The 20,339-nt window shown below is 37.7% G+C and overlaps 1 protein-coding gene across 1 annotated transcript in view; it reads left to right on the plus strand.

Moving 5' to 3' along the window:
• The window catches only part of LOC126375972 (tetratricopeptide repeat protein 28), a 75,545-nt gene that overhangs the window by 38,912 nt on the left and 16,294 nt on the right, over window positions 1–20,339 (plus strand). The window contains exons 3-7 of the mRNA XM_050023072.1: window positions 1,229–1,398; window positions 1,675–1,778; window positions 3,193–3,395; window positions 9,075–9,172; window positions 15,059–15,284. Of these exons, the coding sequence (XP_049879029.1) occupies window positions 1,229–1,398; window positions 1,675–1,778; window positions 3,193–3,395; window positions 9,075–9,172; window positions 15,059–15,284 (801 nt within the window). The remainder of the gene's footprint in view (window positions 1–1,228; window positions 1,399–1,674; window positions 1,779–3,192; window positions 3,396–9,074; window positions 9,173–15,058; window positions 15,285–20,339) is intronic.

Here is a 20,339-nt window from a genome sequence, read left to right on the forward strand (position 1 = left end):
TCAGCGCCGACGGTAAGACAGAGCTTGCTTTCGTGTCTGGGCCACGTCTGCCTGCACTAAACTGTCATCGGTACGTCGAAGAGTGTCTCGAGCCTCATGTGATGCCCTATGCACATTTTATTGGCAACGGCTTCATATTCATGCACGACAATGCTAGGGCTCACACCGCGGGCGTCGTACGAGATTATCTTAACGAAGTCGATATCTCTATTATGGAATGGCCAGCAAGAAGCCCGGACATGAATCCCATTGAACATCTGTGGGATGAATTAAAGAGACGAATTCGAGCAAGAGATCCTGCCCCAGAAACACTTAGCCAGCTGCAAGATGCAATCCAAGAGGAATGGGACAATATACCACAGCATGTGATCGTGACTCTCATCCGATCGATGAAGAACCGTATGGAAGCAGTAATTAGAGCTCGGGGAGGGAATACAAGTTATTAAATAAACGTTTTTTAGCTTTTTTTTTCATTTACGTGTGTTGTTTTATCCATTTCCTTTATACTCCATACGGAATAAAAATGACTCATTTAACAAAATACGAAACCTATGAAAAATTCATTTAAATTTAGAACATTAACATTAAGATTTGATAAGCTCATATTACTCACTATTAAACGACATTTAACATTTATTCCTAAATGTACACATTTTTCTGATAATCCTGACAAAACGTAAACTTGCAAGGTGTTTCGATTTTTTTGATGAGAAGTGAACTTTATTTTACTTTAGGTATTTATTTCTTGTTGCGCCATCCCGCATCCAAGTTGTTTATAAATGTTTGGTAGTGGTTGCGTGGAAAAATTTGTAATGTATCCATATCTGATATGTTGATATTTAGGTCTGTGCAATAAAGTATATTTGATTTGATTTGATAAGTAGCTTAGCTTGGCGATATGTATAAAATAAGCAACTAAAATAGCCTATTCATACACCCATTCACCAATAAGACAATCCACAACCACTCCTGATAGTAATTCTATGATGATTATTACGAGTATGAACAAAGAGGATTCCGTGCTTTGGAAAGTTATATACTGAACTAATTATTAGGTCGTTAAATGAGCCATGTCAGGGGCCTTTGGAGGCTCAGTAACGAGTTATAAACCTCTCAGGGTTGGTAAGATCGGTCATCCCCCTTACAATGCAGGTGAAAGATTAATAAGTATGAATAAAGTATGTGTAACAAAATAATATATACCTACTGATATACTGTTCTATTACAGGTAGAGCCGACTGGCTCGGCCTCTCTGGGGGCCGCGTCGAGGGCCCTCTTTGTGGAGAAAGTCAGGGCCTCAAACGCAGCCTGCCAAGCGGGGGACTTCGCCACCGCTGTGGCCCTCTACACTGATGCCCTAACATTGGACCCTGCCAACCACATTCTCTACAGTAACAGGTATTTTATGAAGTAGTTTTTTAAAGTATTTTTATCTTGTCCATAATTAATATGTATCTTAATAGTTTATTTATTTTAGAACATAATGTATAAATTATTCTATATCTTTGGGTTTTATAGTATACTAATCCGATTGAACCTATAAGTTACGGTCTATTTCTGGGTACTTAGCACGCATAAGCGATGTCAGACGTACCTATAGTACTAGGTCGTTACGAGAATGTTTCTCTGTACAGTTGTATAAATAAACTTATAAAAATATGATTGTTTCAACAGGTCAGCAGCGAGACTGAAACAAGGTCAGTTCGCCGCCGCGCTTCAGGACGCAACGCGTGCGCGGGAGTTGTGTCCAAACTGGCCCAAAGCTTACTACCGGCAAGGTAAACTTCTTTTATAAACATAACATAAGCGCACGACTAAATCCCATCTAGGGTAGCCGGAGGTACATCCATCGCAAGATGAACTAAGTACTCACACCTCACCGAGCTTTCTGTTAGATCAACGTGATAGGTGGTGAGCCGTATCGCCACCTACGAATGGTGGAATACCAACCTCATCAACGCTGGTGTCAGGGTTATGATTGAGCCGCCAAAGGCCCCTGACATGACTCGTGTAACGACTGCATACTTACATTAGTAAGTAGTAACCGGGACTAATGGCTTAACGTGCCTTCCGAAGCAAGAATGATTATTTTTTACATATTTTCTGTTTCATTGTACAGGTAATATTTTGAGAATATAATATGAGAACGAAGGCATGAATCATCCTACTTTCGGACAACGGGGTGTTAAAAATGCCATATCGATACAATTCATCTAAATAAATCAATATTACAATTTGACATTTGCGCAAATAAAAGTAAGTGCGTAATGCAAACAACGGTCAAATAGCAATATTGCTGTTTTAGATGAATTTCTTTGATGTGTCCTTTTTAACCCCCCAGGTGATCAGCCTGAAATGTTTTTGTTTTGTGACATGCCCCCACCGGGATTCGAACCCGGGGCCTCCGGATCGTGAGCTCAACGCTCAACCACTGGATCACGGACGCCCACTTACATATTTGACATTTAGTGAGACTTACAGTTCAATTTGTCAAAAAAGTTAATGTGACATGGTACCAAAGTGTATGCATATTAATGCTCGAGACCGTACATACATAACAAACATATACAGCCTATATACGTCCCAATGCTGGGCACAGGCTACCATGATCGTACACTCAGAGTTATTTAATAGATACACCACAGTAACAATTCATCTGATGCCTTACCTAATAGCGTGTCGTGTCATTGCCCAAGCAGCGTGTCGCGTGAGCCAGTACCATGTCTGACTTTTTACACATTTCCATTATTGTTCGTATATCACTTTCACTTCACTGAACTGAGTCTCTTGACTTCTTAAGACTGTTATTAATTATAATTGTTACGGCTAAATTGTTGCCTCTGTGGATTTTCGTAATGTTTTATCTGATAAGTAGGTAGTAGGTTATGGCGAGTGTTAAATATACCTAACTCAGTACAAATGTTTCCCTGTCGACTTTTCCCACTAAGGGTGTATTTTTTTCTTGTTGCACCATCCCGCATCCAAGTTGTTTGTCAATGTTTGTTTCCTGGTAATGGTCTCCTGGAAGAAATTGCTCTAGAGCAATAAGGGCGCTCAAATTAAAAAAGTACTGTATTCATGTGTTACGTCTGATTGTTGGAATTTAGTTCTGTGCAATAATGTATATTTTATTTGATGATTTATATTAAAAAGTTATTCATTATAACTAAACCCTCCCCCCCCCTTTCTCAGGCGTGGCCCTACAATGCCTGGGCCGCCATGGCGAAGCCCTCGCCGCGTTCAGCTCAGGGCTGGGCGTGGAGCCGTCGTCTCGTCAGCTGCTCGCCGCACTCGTCGAAGCCTCACTCAAGTCCCCCCTACGCACCACCTTGGAGCCCACCTTCAGGCAGCTCGAAGCTATGAAACTGGACCAGTCGCCTTTTGTGCTGATATCGGTGAGTGAAATAAATAAAAATAGCTACTGTTACGGAGCAAAATTAAAGATGAGTAAACCTATATACAATTATTAATCTTCTTCTTCTACCGTGTGGGTTGTGAGGTGAAGTACTACCCTCATCAACCTGGTGTCAGGGTTACTATTGAGCCGCCAAAGGCCCCTGACATGGCTCATGTAACGACTACTTACTTACATCAGTAAATAGTAACCGGGACCAACGGCTTAACGTGCCTTTCGAAGCACGGATCATCTGGTGATCAGCCAGTAATGTCCTAACCAAACTAGGGACCACAAAGTAATTTTTGTGATATGTCTCCATCGGGAATCGACCCGGGGCCTCCGGATCGTGAGCCCAGCACTCAACCACTGGACCACGAAGGTCGTATACAATTATTAATAGAATAATGAAAACATCACAAAATAATACAAAGTTAGCCAACGGGGGTTGTTGCCAACTATTACATAGTACAAACTCAAACTACTGGAAAGAAGCACAAATAGCCAGATATAAATTATAAATACCAACAGAAACTTATGCTGGTGAAATAAACCACAGATAATCAGAAGATAACTTGCAGGCAATTTTGATACAAAGTCCTAAGATAAAAAATGATAAATCGTATGGTGACAGTTGATCAGGTTAGTAATTCGCCTCAAAACCCACACGATAGAAGAAGAATCAGCTTATCGCCCAAATATTGGTTCATCATGTTAGAAAAGACACAATGCCTCGGACTGTCTTAACGACATGCTCGGAAAGATAAGCAGCTAAACGTGTTCCATGTTTTTCTTCAGTTCCCAATCAAGCATAGATAGATGGTTTATAGGTACCAACGGACCAACAGACCGTATATTTAATCCATTTAATAGAAAAACAAAAACAATTCTTTATGACTTACTCCCGTACTTTAATTTCCATTTAACCCTTAAACGAAGCTGGAACAAACGAAGGCAACAACTCACGGCGCCCATTCAGGGCTGCATTCAACGTTTATTTATCCACCATCGTTATTTTCCCCAAAAAGGCAGCATAAATAGCCAGTAAAGTAAACCTGTATAAAATATTGTGTGAACCCACTTACCGGTCCGAGCGAATTTAAAATGATTTAGCTTTATTGAAAGTAAGTTATCACACTCGCGATATAGAACGCTGCATACAACACAAGCGATTCAAACAAATTATATTTTATACGATAGTCCTAGATCTGATCATGTTATAATAAACACACATACTTGCATATTCGTATATCGACATGTCAGTATATTAATGAAGATTATTGAGAAACTAATAATTGGTACTAATAATAAACGACACAAATCAATTTAGTACAATAAATAAATATCGAACAGATACTCGATTATAGAAACCGATCGGCACACGATATCGACTCGACGCGAGTCATGTTAGTGGGGTAGCACCTTTTCTTATTCTTATTAAACTTATTTATTCGCGTTTAAGCGTATTTATTCTGTCAATAGTCTCTGTCTGATTCGTATCCCTCTGGAAATACAACCAGCCATTAAACTGCGGAAACGGTCATGTCACTCACATACGTTTTACTCGATACCGAGATAAAAATAAGAATAAAAGGTTAATGTTGTAAGGAATTCGAAAAAGTTAAAATGTATTGGTATTTCTTACTGGATTTAAGTGACAAGACCCCGTGAAGACGCTTTAGATCAGGATACAATAAGGGACTTTCCAATCGACGTTCCCCAAACACACGATAGATGGCGTTGTTCACTTTCAACGTGATAATTACTTATTTTCTCATTGCTGGGGTAATAATTATTGTAATGGCAGAAGCATTATATAAAACTCATTGTTGCTTGATATTTGGATCACATTAGGTATAGAATGATGTTGCTACCTATATTGCTTCTCTTTATTTTGATCAGAATAATAATGCGTGCATGTTGTAGTTGTACCTTAGTGTAGTGTAATAAGGGTCATCATTTATACCCAAAACCAAAGATAAAAGATGCATATGTCTGTTATCCATGAGAAGATAAAACGAAGAAAAAACTAAACAACGCCATCTATCGTATTTTTGGGGAACGCCGATTGGAAAGTCTTTCACTACACGCTGGGGTATATAAGTGCTTATTAAAAAGAAAGAAAGAAAGAAACATTTATTACTTCCGGCCACCACAGACACAGACAGACAGGTACATTACATTTAACACAGGACAGAAACCACACAGAAATCAATAAATAATACTATATAGTATTATTAATACTTATCTAGTAATTTAGCTAAGTATGATATATTTGACTGTCTTTCAAACAGAGATTTCAGTTAAAGACCCTACGATTCAATTTTACAACCCTAAGGGAGGAACTAAGACTCAGACTTAGTCACTTTATACGTAGAACTTTTTTGTATTCTACTGCCAATTGATATTCAATGCTATGTATACAAAAACTAAATTCCAATAAGGCTACAGGAGTAAGTTAAATAATGTTGCTGGCAGCCTTCGTACGTCGCGATGTCTTGATGTCTCTTCTAAGACGCAGATGGACAGGCGGCGGACAGCCATCGAAATGCAAGTCTAGTCTTGAATAACTAGCTCTTTCCCTTTTCTTTGCATTATTTCCAGATGATGAAAGGATTTGCCTTTATCGTCTTTTTCTCTACTCGCTCTGAGTAGTCGCTTTCGGATAAGTCAAGCATAGAAACAAAATAGGAGCAACTCGGTTAGTTTACTACAGAATACAAATCCCTTGCTCTCTCCATTTAATCAAGAGAGACCTGATGAAGCTTGCCAGAGTGTCAGCTAATGTGTTCAGTATGAGACTGTTTGTTACATTTCCCATTTGATTACTGCTATCCATCTAATTTGTTTAGATTTTAAACCTTTTCATTTAAAGGTGCAAAGCGGAGCTTGTAACTTTAATCGGTCCCATCCATAACTCGGTAGCCAAACGGAGGCAGAGGTGATATCTACCCATCGTTTTGCGGCGAGACGGCCGATCCATTACTCTTTACGTTTCGTAACCTTTCCATTTTCTCGTATAACTAGCTGTAGACTGAAAAACAAGCACGACGCCGCGCCGTTGAGCCCGGCTTCAAACTGACATAAAGCGGCTATGCACAGCCAGTTTTGCATACATTCCACCATTCGGACGTCTGGCCATTTTTTGGCGCATTTACCCGACGAAACAATGGGGCTGCAGCATGGGGGAAACGCAACTCGTAAGGAGCGCCGATTTGTATTTCGTTTAGAGATATCGAGTGAAAGTTAAGATTTTACTATAAGCTAGAAGGAATGTAATCATTATCCGAATATAAATTTCATAAAATTGTGAGACAAGGATGTCCAATTCATAACAATTCGAAATTGACAGCAACATGTTGGTATATAATTATGTGCTTACTTTAAATTACCATCTAGCATCAAATAACGTCTTTGAAGAAATATACCCTCTGCATCACTATACCCAACACTCTGTAGAAAAACCCAATACTCTGTCCTCCAAAAGGGCTCGGTCCCTCGGCGTAGTGATCAAAGGTCCATAAATACTCGGTTGGCTTGGATTTACATACAATCTGCGCGACAGTGATCGGCGGTGTCGCGACCAGCCGGCTACCTCAACATGGCCGCCGGCTTAACACACATTCAAATGTTTTTATTTTATTTTTAGCTTTGGAACAAAATCAAGGTCGCAATATAGAGGGATAGATTTGAAAATGCCTGGAGGCTATGGATGAAGGCTGGCTTTTTTGGGTTTGATATATACATAATACGTTTTTACGAAGTGAAGTGTGTAGGTATTCCCGATATTAATTGACCTGTATGATTAAATTACTTTGTAGGTATGTTCTATTTGCGCTCTGCAGGTAAAAACATAGGTTTGCTAACACTTGCTTACATTGATTATATACTTTTATGGTGCATATAAGTAGTAAAAGCTTAATTTGACGCGCGGGTCAGTGCGTTAGGTACGCCTTTAAAATAAAAATAACGAAGACAAAACATGATTATCCACTTCCAAAACAATTAAATTGATCAGAAAAATAAAATATACGAAATTTTGATTGGATGACTCTTTTACGACAAAAAATAGCTCTATTAAACATAGCGTCAGGGCATGGCCGAAAATCTTATATTATAAAAACTCAAATTGGAGGTCTTATCATGCATCCCAATTTGATATTCTAAGTTTCTTCGGTTATTAGCCGTAAATTGCGGGTTATACTAATTACTTAAAGCGGGTTAGCAAATCATTAACGTTTTTTCATCACTCTAATCCTTAAAGTCCGGTTCGCGTTTTTTCTTTGACTTTGGTCTACCGTCCTCAGTTATGATATTGACATAAGATTCAAACACATATTGACTCGGGAGCCAAAATTCCATAGCTGTTTGGATGGCGGCAAGATTTCCTTTATTTTCTATTGAGAAGTCTTTAGAGACCATGTAAAAAAAAATATTAGTGACAGTCAAATACTTTCAATTCTCAATAATTTAGAACTGAATTAGTTATATACCACATAAGTACTAGATCATCACAATGATCGTTTTGTTTCAACTATCAAAAATATCATCACAAAAATATTAGATTCAATCGGAAATCAGGAGGTTTAAAAAAGCCACATTGAAGCGATTCATCTAAGAAAGCAATATTGCTATTTAGATGAATTGTTTCAATGTAGCCTTCTTTGGCCCGCCAGGGGGTTAAAAATGCCTCATTGAAACAAATTAATTGCTTCAAAGTGGCCTTCATAACTAACCGGTCAAGAGTAAACATTAGAAATATTTTTTCCCTAACATTCCTACCTGGGTGTTCTCACAACAATCCAAATATTATTGCTTCATACAGAGATAACTTGGATCGTTAGCGGTATGTTTTACAGCATCCATACAACCCTAATGGGTTTTAAAAAATTCGCTGCGCTTTTTGCAATCGCACCTTGATATTCAAAATCACATTTTCGGTACATTAGTTTATTATTATTGCGAATAACAGAATAAATGAGATTAAAACTCAGATTTCAAACTACCGGTGTATAAAAAAGGCGGTTTACTACAGACATTTTATGTAGAGATTATGATTTTCGGTACCCGAGTTGCGGCCGATTTGGCAAGAATAAAAGTTTTGCCGTAATTCAATGTTCAGTGTCCATAAAATTGGATCATATCGATGTAATGGGTTCTCAAAAATATACTTTAGTGTTCATGCTCACCGCAAAGCATGTCATATAAATAGGTATGAAATTGCCTTTGGGAACATCAAAGAAACTTTCTTCACATTTTGTGTACCCAACGCAACGTTTTATTTTAATCGTGTTCTATTTTTAAATATCTAAACTCTTTGGAATGAAAACTTATTCGAAAATCACTTCGAGAATTTGTTTTTATTGATAGTCTTTTGTTACTTTTACGCGCTTCTGTGAACTTCAGTGATTTTGTTAAATAATAAAGCGAACAATATAATTACATATTTTTTTATTCAAGTGTCGGCGTGACCTTGGCGATGTCACTGCGTATTTGAAGCATAGCATAGAAAAGAAACTATATATCTAAAGTAAAACTATCCAACAATCTAAAAACGAAGCAGCAGCGGCGAGTTTTCTTCAAACTACTTTTGGAAATTCTAACACGTTAGTTTAGGTATATTTTGAACATCGACAATTTCATTGATAAGTACGTGTTTTAATTTTTTTTTTATTTGCAGGTGGTAGGTCAGGAACTCCTGGCAGCTGGACAGTACCAGGCTGCAGTGACGGTGTTGGAAGCAGCACTGAGGATAGGATCCTGTTCTCTCAAATTACGGTAAAATTCATTATAAGTATAAGCTCTCTTGCTCACTAGGTATTTCCGCTCTTTGGTATCTAACTAGCTAATAATCAGGTCTTGAATACCTGGAAATATACCTTTTCGCTTATTATAAGTGCTATGCCTATTTCCCACCGAGGTAAGCAGAGACTATGTAATTCCATTTGCTTCGATCCTGACACACTTCTCTTGCTTCCTCCACATTCATAAATCGTTCCATACACGCACGCCGGTTCAGAATAGATCATATTAAACCTTTTCTAAGGACATTTCCAATTTGGTCAATATACGTCCTTCTAGGTCTTCCTCTGCCAGACTTTCGCTTTATATATCGCTTTCGTAACCCCCGGTAGGAAATAGGCGTGAGTTTATGTATGTATGTATAAGTGATGTGACAGAGTAGCTATTTCTCCATACTATCTTCAGTTAGTAGGTAAAATAAATCCGCTCCGATAGTATACAGCATACAATAATATCGCGAGAAAGCAACCGAAGTTCTTGATATCTTGACACCATACTTTATAAAACTGCATCACACGCATCAAATCGCAAATATACGTCCCCGTAGCAACATAACCATAGGTCGCGCTTACTCGTGAATGTCAGGAGTCGAAATCCGCCATATAATTAGCCGTCATGAAATTATCTGAGGTGTTCGGACTCTTAACAATATATTTCGCACTCTGCCCAGTCAGGGCTAAATGCGAGGAAGACAAATGGCTGTGGCTTCATTACGGCCGACGTTATTATTTTTAATCGTCTGTCGTATAAGCGATAAACGGCCAGTCGGTCTGAAAGCTAAATGGGTTTCGCCAACTTAGAAGTTTTCGAACGTTTTGACAGTTTCTGTTAGGATACGTATTATTATTTTTCTTTTTTTAAATATACTAACATAAGTACTACCGATTAGACCTAGGCCTTGCCTGGGTACGATTAAAATTCAAAAATATCTTTATTCAGTATGTAACATAGTTACACTTTGAATCGTCAATTTTTACATAACGAACGTCTTATCCGCCTAAAACTACTGCAGCTTCTCACAACCTGTATCGCCGGGAAAAAGAAGCTGCAAGAAAAACCTCGGCACAGGGCCCTAGACGTTCTTTAAAAAACTAATTTACCCTATAGATTTTACCCTATAGACGTAATACTATTGTTTCTTCTATGCGTATACTTTTGGAGAAATGCAGACTATAAACATAAGAAGCACATGCAAATCCATTCTCATTTAATACTCACAAAGTATACACGTGAGGTGAAATAATACCGAAGGTAATAATTGCCTTACAACCTTTATGCTAGACTATATTATTCAGTTCATTGTCTAGCAATGTTTGCCACGCTCGAAGACAATTGTAGTAGACACGTAGTAGATATAAGTCTGGCAGTATGTTCACAGCATTGTCTATACTGCGATCTTCCCTAGTGTTGTAAAAGAGAACTGTACTTTAGGAACGTTCCTATGGGTAAATTGGCAATTTTATTTCTTGAATAATCATATGCACCTAATGCAAAATTTGTTTGATACGAGTAGATGAATATTTTAAGAAGGGTAACTTTAGCAGCGGAGTCTGCACGGTTTCTCTACCACACGCGTGCCGCGACTATTATCACGGGCTTCTCCCAATAGATGAATCGATTAGAAGTATTTAGAATTTAAACACTTTTTAAGCAGAATGAAAGCCAAGCAAAGTTCAATTGAATTAATCGAAAGTTCACTTTTGCTAATACAGTATAGTATGTAGCACTTCCTATACCTATTCCGCTACTTACACGCTAGAAAACTGTGGAGACACCTAATATCCCGAAAAAAGATAGGAAATATGCATTCTTACTTCTTTTTTTTTGTGACTTGCACTTTGATCACAAGCACAGATGACAGGTATGAAGATACCAAACGTACTATGGCCTAAAAGCCTTCAACAACATACAATATTATTTTTAATCACCAACACGTTACACGACGACAGTAGTGTAATTTATATTTAACGGGCCTTATCTTTGGCGGAATTCGACATTTTGATTTACACCGCCGCACTCGAGAATAAAGACAACATAAATTGTATGGCCGTACGCGTCTGTGTAATAAGTGCATGATGCATAACACTGGCCGGCAATAATTTTAGTCTGTGGTCTGTAGAAATAATTGCGATGCTTTATTGTTTTCCGGTGAACAATTAGGTATTAGCTGGCTACTCTAGAACTTGAAATTCGAATGGGACTCTAAATCAATACGGGAATAAAATTGTATGCAACTTTAATAGATATGAGTATGCCAAGAGAGTGGATTGATTACTTATGTTTATACGATTATTAGCATTACATTACATACTGCCTACAGTCAGGGGATTGACGAGCATTTGCCTGATTTGTAAGATCACAGATTCAATTTTGAGCATTACATTACACAAGAATTTGCCTCAAAATGGACATTACAAACGAATGCTCACCTGTGAATGAGCACACTAACATGCTCAAATCTGTAAGTGCAAAAAGGGAAAATATACAAAAGCCTCGAAAAGACGCTTTTAAAAAGCACTTCCCTTAAAGTAATATCAATTATGTCATTGACACTAAAACTAGAATTTTCACACTTGATTCCACACTTCTATTTTATGATTCACGAAACCGATATACATAATCAGTAAGGCGAGTATTGACTTGTGCAATCAAACAGTCCAAATGAATATTAACACTGCACTAAATCATTGCACAATAACGCACCAGTTATGTTAGTTATTTAACGGTTCTACTCCATTTTGCTATTGAATGATATCCCACTTTACGTTCGCCTGTCATTCTGTATTGTGGCTTGATCATTATTAGGGTTGGCTAGGTTTAGAAAGTGATTCATAGGGAAGATATTTATAAATATGTTGAGACATTTGGCTAAATTTGTTAGTTTTCAGTAGTTTAGCGACACATCTACTATTGCTAATTAATACTATACTCCACACTGCGTCTTTACTCTACACTCTACCTATTAAAACTGCACCAAGAGAGAACTATTTTAAAAAGAGAAAAGGAGTGAAATTTAACTCATCTCTTCTAGACAACCATAAGAAAAATTGGAAAAAATATAGCAAATTGGACGGCAAAATCAAGATATTTGAAACGCTTGATGTACTTGAGCGCTGTTATAGAGGTCTTCCGAGATTTCTCTTTAAAAGTATAAGGTCATTAACAGCAGTGAGTTGCGTCGTAAAAGTTCCACAAGTCACATACTCGACCATCAATATCTTGAGCCCTTAACTAAATTTAAGTGGAAAGAATTTGTTGGCCTTTTGATAACGTTCACGCGTTTTATGGGCTTGTATATTTACGAATTAAAACTTATCTCGTGTGAACCCTTGAATGTTATAAAATCAAAATATACGTACGTAACTTTGCCCATTAGCTATTAATGCCCTGTAAAGGGCAATCTTTGGACACTTAATAAGACACGACGAATTTATTAAAAACATCATAGAAGGGAAGCTACAAGGAAAGAGAGGAAGGGGAAGACCAAGAAGAGCTTACATGGGACAGATTAAAGAGAAGGCGAACGTCGTGTCTTATAAGGAAGTGAAGGAATTGGTTTTTGATAGACCAGTATGGAGAATGCTACACAAACAAGAGTGTGGCTTTTAAATTAGTGATGATGAAAAGGCAATCTGTAAAAAAGTACAATGTAGTGTAAGGACATACAATCCAGCATAAATGTAACGTAACATAGTTTATCGTATTATTTAACTTTATAAAATGACAATTACAGGTCCTGCAAGTTGTCTTCTGACAACTTCCCTCTGACAACTTATTGCAACAGAGATTATAGCGTCTATGTATGCGCATTGAAATATCGGACATGAGTATTTTTCTTTCCATTATGTACGAAAAGTCCAAGTTTCTTGCAAAGTAAAAGATTAAGACCTCCTGGTTACATGTCGTTTTTGTAATAGGACAAAAACTCATATAAAAACATAAATTTTATAATTATGACAACTAATGGTCCATAATTTCACCACTGTTTACAAATAATTCGCTGGGCTGAGTGAATGAACTTTTTCTCTTTGATTGTACATCGTTGGGGGTTCTCAGTTATTTTTCTTACCTCACAAAGTTAACCTTGCCTTTAATCCTTTAAGACATTGATTAAACATTCCTTTGTCCGTCATTTTTAACCGATCAACAAGTACCCCGTCGGGAATCGAACCCGCACCAGGCGACGAATGCCACACCTCGGCGAGATCTTTATCTCGCTGTGATTGATCGAATCCATGCTGGAAAGGGACTATTCTGGACGACAACACTTTTTATTCCACCGATATTTATACTTTCATAATAATATATAATATTAGAATGTAGTCTACACATTTTATTTATAATTTTAGTCATACAAAAATACGTAGCCACAAGGGTGAATTTTTGAAAACGTCTCTTTACGTAATATGTGAAGCACTTTTTGTAGGTTTTCTAAACTAACGGTCTAACAGAACGGTCGATGACGTGTGGATGCCTAGTTCATCTTGCGATGGATGTACCTCTGCCTACCCCAGTTGGGATATAGACGTGAGATTATGTTGTTTCTAAACTGTTGGCTACAATCGACTAAAAAACTATCTCTATGCATAACAAGGTAGAAGACATTTAATAAACATTTGGGCTGGCAAAAATATCAATTACACACAATTTCTCATCATATTACAAAATGTTTATTGACAGCTCCATTGATCCTAATAAACGATAGTCGAAGAGATATTTTACCAGCGTGTTTAGTTATCCGCTCGATAGTCGACGAATTAATGTAAATTCGGGTAGCTATTCCGAATTTAATTTGACATACATAATGTATTCATTGCTAATGACCCCTCATCGAAATAGCGATGCATTTATTTTACTCGAAAATACATATTTATTAGTTTAGTAGTTTTTTATACCAAACAAGTTTACTTATTTATAATGACTATTTTACTAAGCGGTACTTTCAATAACCTTTCCATTAAAACGAACTTAAACATGTCCCGAAAATGTCATTAATTTCGCGGCGAATGAAAAATCGACGACACTTAACCCGAGTCGGGTTTAAGCTTATAAAATACACAATGTCTCGGAATACGCGCGGGCTCACTGTGGAGGTGTAAACGGACTTGTCAAATTACACGACGGCTTAGCCAGCCAGGCATGGTGATTCATTATCCCAACCACAAATTAAAATATTTATCTCGAATTATTTTAATCGGTTTCACACAAACTATTTACAAAAAGAACCGGATTTCACCCAACTTGCACCCAAGTTTGTTTTCGGGCCTAATTATAATTTATTGGGCGATTTCTATTCATAACGACCGACGCTTCTTCGGTGAAATTGTCGTCGGAGATAAGAAATGTGTAGAGCGACGTCGACTCTTTGTAAAGTAGCTCGACTGACAAACTGTGTCCGTATTATGAGCACTCACATATATCTCAAAACTTCATTTCCTTTCTCAAACCACTTAGATGTGATCCCAAAATATTTAATTTCATGTTTTATTTATTTTTATCAAAAGCTACTTAAGAGTTTGCTGTGGTGATGTAGTACGGAACTGTTATGGTCGTAATATTTGATTATACAAACGACATCAACGAGCACACTCTGTTCTTTACAATAAACACGAATTTTATTACCAATGTTTAATTATGTAGTTAATTATTTTCACTTACATTAAAACTCATAAAGAGAAAGCTCACCCTGACTTGACAATATCTGCGGGTTCGCAAGCCAGAATTGTTCGATTTTTTTTTCTCTAGTAACAAATTTCAAATACGCATTTTAAATTAAAAAGTTACATTAAGTATATGACAAGTCTTTCAGTTGATCAAGACCTGCTATGATATGGACTATATTTTAAAATTTCTCTTTGACAGGGGCTCGGTATTCAGCGCGTTATCCTCCGCCCACTGGGCGCTGAGCCAGCTGGACGCGGCCATCAACTACATGCAGCAAGACTTGGCCGTGGCGAAGTCCCTGGGCGACACGGCGGGCGAGTGCCGCGCCCACGGCAACCTGGGCGCCGCCTACTTCAGCCAGGGTTCCTATAAGGACGCCCTCACTGCGCATAGATATCAACTCGTCCTAGCTATGAAGTGCAAGGTGAGTCACTGTATGCTCTCTGACTTCATTCACCATTATCAACATTTCCAACCAATTAAAAGCCCGCTCTCATCCAGTGTAGAGCTGCTTCGTTAAAAAGGTCGTTCGATTCTCAACCTCAAAAAATTGTCAGGAGTAGGTAGTACTTTGACTCTTAAACATGAAATGTTTCACCGGTAAACGGCACTTTTCTTGAGTTCTCTTATCTCTCCCAAGAAGATACAATAAATTAAGGGCTCTAGATCACAAAATACAGCTAAATTCGAAGACAACTAGGTTGGTCAAACCCTCAGCAAGAAGAAATAGGTAATACATGCACCCATACCATCTTGACAAGACGGGAGACATTCCTTCCCAATTTAATACTTACACTCCCAGAAGTAGTCTTATTCGCACAATACACTTTACTCGCATCTTTGTAAATGCACTTTACGAGAGCACTTACACCGAACTCAACATTGAAATCTGTACCTTTATTCACGGTTCTTATACAGGCAAATAAAGAGTACATTGCATATAAATTCATAGTCAACAGTGTAGGTATGGGTTACAGTGTAAGTAATACAGCCGTGCTTGCTTCCCAGCCACGCTTTTAGCGACACTTAAGCATTAAAACAACTTGCCGATCGACTTTAATAAAATTAGCATTTGATGTCCCCACGATTGCCCCGATATAGTGGCTATTAAGATAACAATTATGGGAGTCAGACGTAACTCTAATGTACATTTCGCATTTTATGACCGCTTCTAGGTCCGCTACTAGTAGCACACCCCGGACACTTCATACAAAAACGTAGTTTTACATAGACACTACACATTGACGATATCGTACACGCGCATGTGTGTGTCTGACAACTGACGCCGTACGATTGAAGACTAAAGTAAGACCGAGGAGGGTTAGGTTAGGTTAAAATCTAGCTCAGCCGCTGGTGGGGAGCGGAGAGTTGCCGTTCTATACGTAGTATTATTCCTTATTCTATGCTAGTTATCCACAACTTGCGCACTCCACATTGGCGGGATTCCTAACAAGAGCTTTGAACACTTCGATGCTCTTGAATTTATAGCGAACAAGTAGGTATGCTTACAAATAGTGCAGTCGTAATGGTAACCTTGCATTCCAAATCCTATTACGATACCACTGGATCAAATCTCCATCAAGGAATCATACATACATGTTAAATATTCCCAATAAGATGTTATTTGTAATGTGTTTCTTCGCCGATTCAAGGCCCTTAATTTTAGGTTTAAGACTATAAATGAAAATAGGAAGTATTAAACTTCAATTTCCTATTCAAACAAAACTATCGTAAGTTCCACTTGCTTCCTACGGTAGGCAGAGAATACCAGTATTTCTGACCAAGTAGAATCGTCAATAAAAACACAAAAAAAAAATACGACGTCACTACCGACATAGAAAATAAAGATATGCACTTTGCAAATAGCAGACTAAATGTCTTCAGAAATCATTAACGCTAACCTATCCCACCAGTATAAAATGCCGACAAATATTTATGTATGTTCCAAGCATTCCACAATCCAAAACATTCCTTCAAACAATTACCATAAGAAACAAATTGCATTCACAGATGCACTTTTAAAACTTCTCATACTTGAATTTAACTTCTGAATAAATATCATTACTTTGTAAGCTTTTAATTTTCTTATCGTATTGATATTGAACGTACGCGAACAGTTTATAGATATGAACGCATTTCACTACCGGGCACTTTTGCTTCGAAGATATAAGATACATATATATACAAGTAACATAACAAATAGGTAGGTACTTTATCGCATACTAAGGAAATACAGAAATACAAGACAAAAACAAAAATGGGAAAGTGCAGTATTAGAAAATAAAATGAAACTGGGTCAACACAAAACGGAAAACTAACATTATCCATATTGCTTATTATTTGCATTTACTAGAATAAGGTCAAACTCAAAATCATTTAGTTCTGTTGCATTAAAGTATTGTGCAATATAGGTAACATGGATGTACGGGGTATGGCTTGTGTGGCACGGTGAATATCGCCACTACAGTATCGATTTATATACGTCTATGAAAGAAAATGCCTCGCAGACACTTTTTGTATCGTCTCTAGTGGGGAATTAAAATTAAATCCCAGCGGGCTAAAGTTTGTTTTTGGTTTTGCACCCACAAATATAAAAACACCATCTAACTAGAAGAAACCAAATGAACTAATCAGATGTAGCTTGGCTTCAGAACCTAGCCAAGAGAGGAACCAGTGAAATTTACTTACACTTCAAAACCTCTTGTTCTCTCCAGGTAGCTAGGAACTATAAATCAGAAAACTCGCTAAATTAATAAATACTCTTGGTCTTCAACCTGCAAAATTTAGTTCCTACTCACATTATTTATAGGACAATAAACAAGGCATGTAGGTATTGTATAACCTGCATAGTGTTCGTATTTCCCTGGGCCAGTCAGCGCCTGCGCCCATACAATCTCGAGAACAAATAGTCGTAAAAAAAATATTTACTTGCGTTCTACGCGGCTGGCTCCCAATAAAACTGCGGGTTTAAAATAACCACGAAATGTTTGCAACAAAGAATTTTCTAGTAAGAGGAGACCGCGAATAATAATTACCGGCCCTCGGTCTCAAGTTCAAGTTTGTTGTGTGTTCCACATCATTAAATGCCCTTGTAATCGACACACTGGATATGGGAACAATATTGAGTATTGCACACCTATGGGATTTATTTTAATGCCATATTATTCAAGTTGAAATGCTACATTCACGTGCTACATTATAATATAGAGGTAATAGCGTTTAGCTCGTTGCCATTTATATTGCGGTTTGTTCTCCATGAAGAATTACGAAATGAAAATTCACTACATCGTCCAGATATATAATACGTATATATCTTTTCGAATTTGTTTTCGGAGTTTTGTTTGGATCTTAAATCATGTGCTCAGCGAGGAAGACAAACATCATGAGGAAACCCACAATATACCTACCCGTCCCAGAAATGTGTTTTCGGAGGTATGTGACTGTAATTCGGCTGGTTTTCCCTTCGGGTTGGAAGATCGTTTTTTTTCGAAGAGATATTTTTAAAAAGGTTTAATATAAAACAAACGCATTATATTTCCTTACAACCAGAGCCCCACAGGCTTTATTTCCACTCATCAAGTAACAGGCTATTAAAGACCGTTTTAAGTAATTCATCGGGTCGAAAAGTAATTGATTGCTACGAGCGGTACATGGGCATAAACGCGACATTTACATAAATCATGTGCGCTGCGCCCGCGCCGGTATATGAGCCGCGAATAATTTGACAGTAACATGTGAGGCGGCCGGGCTTCATTAGCGAATGCCTAGAATAAGGCCTGGTGCCGACATGCACTGTTTATACAATCTTCTGTGCGGAAAATCTGTTGAAGAAAATCAAAGTCAGTTTCTTGTTAAATAACTATTTGGTAGTGTTACGCTAGTATTTTACTTAGTTTTTAGTTAGTTAAAAAAGTAAGAAAATGCATTACATTATACAGGGCGCATAATAAAATTTATATCATGTGATTTACGCGATGGTTTGGTTATTTCTCACTAAATACTTGAAACTTAACGCTTTTCAAGATACCTCGATTTAGATACTAATTCCAAAATACCTCAATCAATTCCGAGAAAATTATGAAGAAAAAGGTTTTAGAAGTTAAATTATTATAGCTGTGTTCATGTGTCGAGAAGTATGTTAGTATCGAGGGAAATGGAATAGTCTCTGCTTACCCCGGTGAGGTGGCGTGAGTTTATGTATGTATATGTGATTCCGTTGAACGAATCGCGTAGTATGTGATACGCCTATATCTCGAGCAGGTGCTATCGGCAAGGCATTCGGATTGCCCTAAGATTAAAGGAACAGAAAACGACCGCACTGACCCTATCTTCACACAGCCTATAGCGGAATTAATTCCACCACTTCAAAGGAATGGTGGCGCGATTGTTCGCACTATTGTGAAAAGGTTAAAAGAGAAATGTTAATGGCTATTCTTATTTGCGAATGCCAATTGCTTTACGTCTTCTCGATGTTTCAATGAAAGCAAACTCGTGATAATATTCAAATGTTGAATACGAAATAGTTTCTAAAATTCTTGCTCCCAGAACTTTCTTAGTAGATAGTAAGTACCCAGAAAGAAGGTATAAGTATTCCTAGATAACCACAGTGTAGCATGTACTATGTAATAATGTAGATATATAGGCGAATACAAACACAGCCTCCGTGGTCTAGTGATGAGCATTGGGCTCACAAAAAGAGTCTAGTTTGGTTAGAACATTGTAGGTAGATCACCCACTTGCACTTTACTGATGTAAGTGAGTAATCGTTACATGAGCCATGTCAGGGGCCTTTGGCGGCTCAATCATAACCCTGACACCAGGGTTGATGAGGCTGGTATTTTCCCTCACAACCCACACGATAACAAGAAGAAGATCCATTTGCAATCCGCGCTTCGGACGGCACATTCAGCAGTCGATCCCGGCTACCATTTACTTAAGTCATTACATGAGCCTTATCAGGGGCCGAGAGCAGCTCAATGGTAACCATAACACCAAGGTTGATGGGGCTGATCATTGATCTCACAACCCAGATGAGAAGAAGAAGCGACTTCAAACGTTTTAAAATCGTTTCAGTTCTTATGCTACGTAGTGAATCTTAATTCGCAATAGATACAAGCCTTAACGATGACTATTCTATCCCGACCTAACAAATCCGTAATATCATTGTACAAATGAGTATGAATTACAACCTGCAAGGGCTTACAATAGAATAATAGCATTTGATAAACGAACAACTCACTCTCTCGTTATTTGAGATCGGGTAACATATTTAAAGTAACAAAGTTGTAGAGGAATAGTAATAATTGTGATACAGAGAACTACAATTAGGGCTGTCATCTTTCTCTTTTAAGTTTAGTGTTACTTGTAACTTTGAACTTTGTTATTATATGATAAAACTATCATGGAGTATTGGTTTAGGTTTACTTCCTAAACACACACCTGCCCACAATCCCTATAGAAGAGACAAAGTCACTAGTAA

Source organism: Pectinophora gossypiella, chromosome 20, assembly GCF_024362695.1.
Source record: "Pectinophora gossypiella chromosome 20, ilPecGoss1.1, whole genome shotgun sequence".
Classification (NCBI taxonomy): domain Eukaryota; kingdom Metazoa; phylum Arthropoda; class Insecta; order Lepidoptera; family Gelechiidae; genus Pectinophora; species Pectinophora gossypiella.